This window comes from Puntigrus tetrazona, chromosome 11 (genome assembly GCF_018831695.1).
Source record: "Puntigrus tetrazona isolate hp1 chromosome 11, ASM1883169v1, whole genome shotgun sequence".
NCBI lineage: Eukaryota > Metazoa > Chordata > Actinopteri > Cypriniformes > Cyprinidae > Puntigrus > Puntigrus tetrazona.
This window is the reverse complement of record NC_056709.1, coordinates 3,811,221-3,819,034: the sequence shown is the minus strand read 5'-3', so window position 1 is coordinate 3,819,034 and position 7,814 is coordinate 3,811,221. Positions and strand designations below refer to the sequence as shown.

General features: G+C 38.6%; 1 protein-coding gene across 1 annotated transcript in view; it reads left to right on the top strand.

Annotated features, from left to right (window-relative positions):
- The window catches only part of LOC122354343 (copine-5-like), a 21,419-nt gene extending 15,889 nt beyond the window's left edge, over positions 1-5,530 (top strand). Inside the window, exons 12-15 of the mRNA XM_043252515.1 lie at positions 2,077-2,123; positions 3,579-3,760; positions 4,103-4,230; positions 5,299-5,530. Coding sequence (XP_043108450.1) covers positions 2,077-2,123; positions 3,579-3,760; positions 4,103-4,230; positions 5,299-5,530 — 589 coding nt within the window. The remainder of the gene's footprint in view (positions 1-2,076; positions 2,124-3,578; positions 3,761-4,102; positions 4,231-5,298) is intronic.
- The last annotated feature ends 2,284 nt before the right edge of the window (positions 5,531-7,814 follow it).

Genomic DNA, 7,814 nt, shown 5'->3' with positions numbered 1-7,814 from the left:
AAAACTAAATATGAACCTTTCATTTCCCACAATAGGAGCACAGGAAGATTTTCAAACACATTAAGATAAAACAAACAAAAATCGCTAACCTATTAATCATGAGACAGTTGAAGATCTTTTGGCCCTTGCCAGTGAAGAACTGCTATGCTGATCTCCGCATTCATTGCTGTGAGTGCGTGCACCTGATTAAGCATTGACCTTTACCTGCATGGAAGCACTCATGGCTGAGTGGCAGATAACCTGTTATAATGTGCTCCGAGTCTCTGGCCAGCCTGTGCATCCCACGCAGGACCGGTTTTGACATTTCTATTAAGGCAGATGAGATTGTGCTAGCCAGGGTAAGAGTCTATTGTGCAGAAAAAAGTCAAAGAAGAAGAGTTGAATTTGAAATCTGAGCAACATTGCTGCAGATGTGTGACCTTATGTGGTGGCTTTTTAATGATTCGAATACGTAGAATAGACAAAGCCATTGCTTGCAGGGACGAAGGGGAGGACAATACTGTGAACCCCTGACTGCTGGAGACCCAAGGCAATTACGCAACAAAAAGCAGTGTTACATTTGTGTGACCACCTTGGGAAGCCATTAATGATGTCACTAGTTCATAATATAAATACAGCATTATCTGTGCTATCCATTCCACTCCATTAGATACAGGTGGGCTTTCTATCACTTTGCAGGGCTTCCCTGCCTCCCACAGCACTGCAGAGAGCACTGCAGCTGACAAATGAGAGGGAGACACATAGTGACATGCATGTCTCCAGAAATCGATTTCTCTTGTCCTTCTGTTTACCCCATCCCAGGGGATATCTGTTGTACTATACTAACCCTTAATGCAGGGCATCCTTTTTACAGCCTATTAAGTTTCTGGGCCGTGGAAATGCCCTAGCGCCACGGGGCTGAAACGGCTGGCGGAACATCAGCACTGCTGAAAGTAGCTCAGGATTTGCTCTAATTTTGGAATGACACACTCATGAGCAGAAAAGAGAAAACCAAAAAGAATATTCCTTAGTTTCAATTTGCTCCTCGCAAATGTATAATTAAACAGTAATAATGCAGGGTAGATTAGAAGGTCTCGTTTTCCACAGCTTTGGTCACCCAGTTTCCCAAAATGAGAGGATTGTTTTTTGATGTGGAGATGCATACGCTAGGACCCGAGAGTAAATTGCTTTTAATGAATTAATAAAGAGGATAATTACTCTCTGGGCTACACAGGGGAATGAGTCATATATTAGCATTGGGATTCTAAAGGTTAATGTAATTTTCTCTGCTTTTATTATGGTTTTATTGATTTTTTTTCTCTTGATTTTTTTTTTGTAACCCACTGAATTCCTAATGGGCTGCTGTGTTTGAGGAGGGGAGTTAAATGCTGTCTTTTGCTGTCTGCGACACATTTTTTATCATAAAAATTAAATTCTTATTAGTTCCTTTTTAAGTGCTCCTTCATTTTAATTGCTTTGCTTTATGTGCATCTGTGTTATGCTAATTGTGTGCAATGTTAATTTAGAATATGTTACTAAAATGTATTTGTAGCAGTAATAATTTCTGTCTGGTCAGTTGGATGTGTATTTATTAAATTATACAGTACCTTTAAAATCTAACATATTAACCTCGGGTAATTAGCACTGCTCAAAATTAAACTCTTTCTATTCACGGCTTCTTCTGCTAGAAAGCAAGTCATTCTTGAAGGTGCCTGCGGGAGTCATTTAGTGGGTATCGCTGCATGCTGCACAATGTGTTTTTGTGGCCGATGGGAAGCCAGAGCGGTAGCAAATGCTGTGTGAAGGGATGCGCTAAAGGCAGGGATGCAGATGGACCTGTATTGCCCTGCTATTTTAGTGCAATGCAACTAGTAACGTGAACTCAAATTAATCGCTCGTCCTGTTTATCCCAATTAGACAATGTAGCTGGGGTTGACTACGCACATTAGCCATAATTTAGCTATGTTCGTGTTTATACTTGTGTGTGAGTGTGTTAAAATGTGCCCACAAAGACCAGTCTCTATGCAAGCTACCAACTCACTGCAGAGAACATTTTTGCTTACTCTTTTGTTTTCTCATTTCTGCTTCTTTTCCCAGGACCCAGATCAATTTCACTGTGGCCATTGATTTCACCGCCTCTAACGGTAAGTAATTAAGTGGAGAGAATGGCGTGTGACCTCTTAAAAGGTTGGGGAATCCAAACCCAATCTTTGGCCTTTCTCTACTGCATGTGTCGCTCAATACACTCCTATTAGTTGTAGCTGGGCTGCCCCCTGTGCTGCGGGGCTGAACGGAGAGCCGTGTAAGGGTTTAAGTCATGCTGAAAGGTGAACCAATTGGATAAAACATACTAAAATGGCTCAGGTACACCATCCGTGAATACTTAGTGAATACTACTCCCCATGGTTTTCGATACCGCACTTGCTGCAAGTGTTCAAATAATTACTGTTCTTTCACAAGAAACTGCTTCAAAACATTTCTGAATTATTCAGCAAATTAACAAGATTTGTTCTGAACAGGCTAGCGAGAAGATGGAAATAGAAGGCATTGTGGGCTTTCGCTGAGAGATTTATTGAAGGTGGCTGCCTGCAGTGCAAGAGAGCTGAATTACAGAGTTAGTTTAGTAACAATGCAACCATAGCTCAGGAACTGTTGGGATCCCGACTGTTCTAAAACCAGAACAACATCAATAGCTTAACAACAAACTTGGAGTGCTTGTTTGTGTTTCTTAAATGTACTTCTTGAATCGCTCTGGCAGACACAAGTGGCTCTTTTCAAATATCTAATAAATTGCATTGATAACACCATGTCAATGCGTTAGATGTAAATCTAAACTGTTATATTCACTGACACTGTCTTCACTGGATGTAGCTTGGTAAACAGGCACAGGCAAAAGGGATGAGAAAACTATACAGGGTTCCCAGAAAACATCGCTGAACGGGATAAACAAAGCTATTGTAGTGGGTCACGAAATGGTCACACTTTCGAATGCACAGGATGAGGTAACATCTTAACCATCATAGAACCTCATAAGACTGATTTGAAGGGCTGTACATAGGCAGTGCTGCACGCGAATAGCATTCTGTAAATTAAAGAAAAATCTGAATTAATTAAGAGTTTTGTGTCAGCATTTTGCTAAGCTAAGCTATGCTTAAAAATACACAAAAACAGACTAGCATTGAAAAGATAATTAAACCGAAATGTCTATCTTAATCGTAAAAGATGGCTTAGGCAGATGCATACAGTTTGCTAGAAATCGCATAATTTACTACATGGCACAAGCCGATAAATCTTTAGCCAGTAAGCTTACTTTCTCAACATTTAAATACTATGGTTCAGGGTTTTTTGTAGGCTGGTACTGCAGCATGCTCTCAGATTTACTGTTATACCCTCCACATCCTCCAGATCCACCTGTCTAAACCTGTTTTAGGATTTATGTATGTCCATTCATGCAGCAGCTGCATATCTCACAAGCTCACAGAAGTGTGTCTGTTAGCAGTTACAAGTCTACTTGCTCAGAAGCACGTATTCGACACGTAAAAGATGTAGTTCATTAATTGATGTCTTAATATGTTTTTTGTTTGCTGTTACATTTTCAGGAAATCCATCCCAGTCCACTTCTCTTCATTACATGAATCCATACCAGATGAACGCCTACGCCCTGGCACTGAAGGCTGTGGGGGAAATCATCCAGGACTATGACAGTGACAAGATGTTCCCTGCACTGGGATTTGGAGCCAAGCTGCCCCCCGATGGACGGGTGTCTCATGAGTTCCCCCTAGTGAGTGAGCTGATGTTCACCTTCCTGCTGTCTTGAACTTCCTGAAAATCCCTGAGATTAGTCCAAAAGTGTTTGTTGATGCCAAGAGTATCAATGTCCTTTAGTTTTTCTCACTTTCTCAGTCATAAATTTGAGAGTATGATTTGCTAGGCTTTAGTGGTCTGGAAGTAGTTCAGTGATTCTGAGATGAGACTGTATGGGAGACATCTATAATTGGCAACCTCTGCTGTCATATTGATTGATACAATCAATGTTTTTTTTCTCTTCAGCATTGTTTTTCTGTTGAACTTTGGTTGGCTTAAATGAAGACTCACATGTGAACCACTGACTCCTGTCTTTCAGAACGGCAATATTGAAAATCCATACTGTAATGGTATTGAGGGGATATTAGAGGCATACCATCAAAGTCTAAAGACCGTCCAACTATACGGACCTACTAACTTTGCCCCTGTTGTAAATCATGTGGCCAGGTAGGTTTTTCCTTTTTTTTTTTATCAACTTAATATAACTTTATAATAAACATCTCTTGATCTCTCCAGTTCTGAATATGTGGTCACAGTTTTTACTATATGCATCTGAACACGGGATAAATTTATATGTATTTAACAGTCTCCTCTATGTAACCTTGCTTTGCTTCATTTCAAAATTTACTCCATTAAATTTCCAATTAAAGTTATTCAGCTTTTTTTTGTTTCGATGTAAAATGTCAGCCTGCTTGTACTTTGCATTCGAATGATAGATTGCCCAGATTTACTGGAATGCAATGCAAATGTTATTTTCTCCATGTATAGTAAAATTGATCTTTGTTTAGATTTCCGAGTTTGTAACATATGAACAACAGACACGTCGTGAATCGGAATAAGCCTGGCATCTCAAACTGCTTGGGTTAGCACCTTGTCTATGGACTGTATCTTTGAAGACACTAGAGATGATTTCCTTGGCTTCAGTTTGTTAGACTCTCTGATGTTCCATCAAAGATGCGTCAGTCTATCATGTCTAACCACGAAGGCCAAACACTCTGCTTTTGAACACATATACTGTTTGTGTTTGTCCAGTAACTGATACAAGAAAGATGCTGACATGGAGCAAGCTTGTTATCCCATTGTAAAGCTCACAGCAAAGGTGTCATAACAGACTGACTCAGTACTGACTGCAGCTATTTTTTAATCATCATTTGAAAGGATAGTGGGTGTGTTTCCAGAAAAAGGAGACAAAGTAATTGTCTGAAGACATCTCCGCCCCCTCCCTCATGTCACGGCATCACGCAACCAAATCATTTTCCATCTGATTACACTGCATCCACTGTGGTAATTAAAAATGCCATCTTCCGCGGATTTGAATTAGACTTTCTAAATTGCTGCATGATACACCTCCTCAGGCTCTGGCGAGGAGATTTATTTAAACAAACAAAGAAGAACATGGCTGATGTTCACATGGCATTTAAAAACCAGGAAAATAAGAATGCAGAGAATGAAATGTGTAATGTAAAAAAAAAAATCTTGAAGCATGCACTGTTTTTGTTTTTCTCGTCTCTGAAGGTACGCAGCTGCAGTCCAGGACGGCTCACAGTATTTTGTGCTCCTCATCATCACAGATGGGGTTATATCAGATATGTCACAGACCAAAGAGGCCATCGTGAATGTGAGTATAACCATTAAAGGAGGACAAGTGTCCAAGCAGTACAGGCTGGAGAAAGTCCAGATTGCCACTCTGTTCCACTTCCTTGTTACTTCCTTTTTAGACTGCATACTAACTGAAATGAAATCATAGAAAATAGATCTGTTTGCAAAAAGTGCATAAATTTGAAGGTACAATATGTAAGGCTTTTAGTAACAAAACATCCAAAAATACTTGCACAATGTGATATATTTCACGCAGTTGTGTGGTTACGTTATCCCAAGAGTTCCCAAGGCTTTGTAAATCCATAGAAATTCCAATTTTAAATAAGAACTCTGGTCACTGTGACCAATCACTGATGTGATATCTGCATATCCTTAGTTTTCGCTTGAAGAAATGGCAACACATGGACACAAATGCTGCAGTTAAGCTAAATCAAGTACGGCGCTGTCAGAAATAAATTGAAATTGAAAATGAAAAGTGCTGACTGCAGCAATAAATTTAGATCTGCTCAATGTTGTGCCTTGATTTTTTTTGTTATGCGTTTTTACAGTAGGTGCATTTCCATTACTATGTAAATTGGCAAATTACAAAAAAAGTATTTATGCTTACATGATGTATTTTTTCAGGCAATACAAAAAAGGAATAGAAACTTTTTTTTCGCGTATACAGGTCATGTGGCATTTGTAAATTGTTATATGAACATTCTTCAATGGACAATAACCCTCATGAAACACATTTTATGTGGCCCTTCTCAAATAGAAGGGCCTTTCCCTGCTATTAATGCTTAGACACACTACAATCTGCTGCACAGTGTGACTCTGAAATAGCCACTAGACTTGATTCCGGCCACTCTACTCAGTGTTTGCTTATACAAGGTGCACCATCCACATTTCTGAAGCAGCTCTCTGCGCTTATTTTGTAAAGATACAAGCATGAGCCTCCTTATGATTAAATATAGCCAAAATCCATTGCCATGACTTATCGGGTGAGGAAAAAAATACGTTTTGGTCACATAACATTGATGGAAACCGTAATTTCGCAATACTTTTTTTTAATAAACATTTAGAACATTTTTGTGCATATCTGTAATGGAAACACACCTAGTGTTGCGCCAACTACACATGAGTATGCTGAGATCATAAATACAATGACATCTCACTCGAATTCTGTCATCATAATGTATGATTCATTCATAAAACGGTATTTAGACAGCTTTACTGATTATAAGGAGTTTTTATAGAGTGATAAACTCGCATTAGATCATCATAAATATCAGTTATAAAGTTATTTTTCGATGTAAATGTTGAAAAACTAAATTAATGCCTTGTCTGTGACCTCTAGTACCCAAAATTTACATATCAAGCCTTTAATTTGCAAAGCAGATTACACACCAAACACACACAAGTACTGGATAAGTATTCAATAAGATAATTAAAATTTCTCTCAACATCAACCACTGCAATTAATACACTAAATACTTCCTTAAAATGTAGCAATTTAGGAGGCAGTGCACCTATTACACCTTGAAATGTGGTCTACAAAGGCAATTAGCACTAGGTTTCGGAACAGAGCTTTTAAATTTTGATTAAAATCCCTGGTCTTCATCTTCAACCTGCACTGAACTATAATACACTTGAGTACTAAGACATCTCTTGTGGCCAATATGGGTTTTTATAGATGCTATATATTATTATAATCTATTTAGGCTACATGCAAAATGGATGACTTTATGGTGTATTGAGGTCATAATTTCTGCTTAAAAGGTCAATCTCATCTCCAGTGGTGCATGTCATTCATCTAGCCTATGAACGGGCCCGATTTCCCAGCAGACTGGATTTAAAGGGAATTTGCGACTGTTACTCAGATTTGTAGAACAGCCACACCTTCCTTTTAAGATCTTGCCTGCTGCTCTTTCCCCAGCGGCCTGCATCTGCCAAGAAGCCTCACATTTCCACCTCGTGTGACATTTAAGACCTGAACCTGGAAGGTAAAAACGGTGACCCGTGGTGCAAACCTATGATTTTCATTTGTGTGTTCAAAGGACTTTTACATTTTCTGAATCTAAATTTGCGCATTTGAATTTAAAACCGACATTTTCATCAAAACGTAATGAATTAAAGATAATGAATGTTACACTGCAGTGCAGATCTGATTAATGATTTCAGGAGGTTTGAATCAGAAACGAGAGATATCAGCATAGAAACCGACTAATTTAATCAAGCAAGGGGCTGAATCTCTTAATCAAATGAAAAGGTCATGTGGTCTTGGTAATTAATTAGCCATGTGTGCCTCAATTCAATAATTACTATATTGAAATATGGAAATTGTTAACTATTTTATAATTTAAAATCTTTAAAGGGAAAGTTCACCCAAACCTGGCCTCATCTATCCAGCCTCTTACAAGTAATTTTAAACACATATATATATATATATA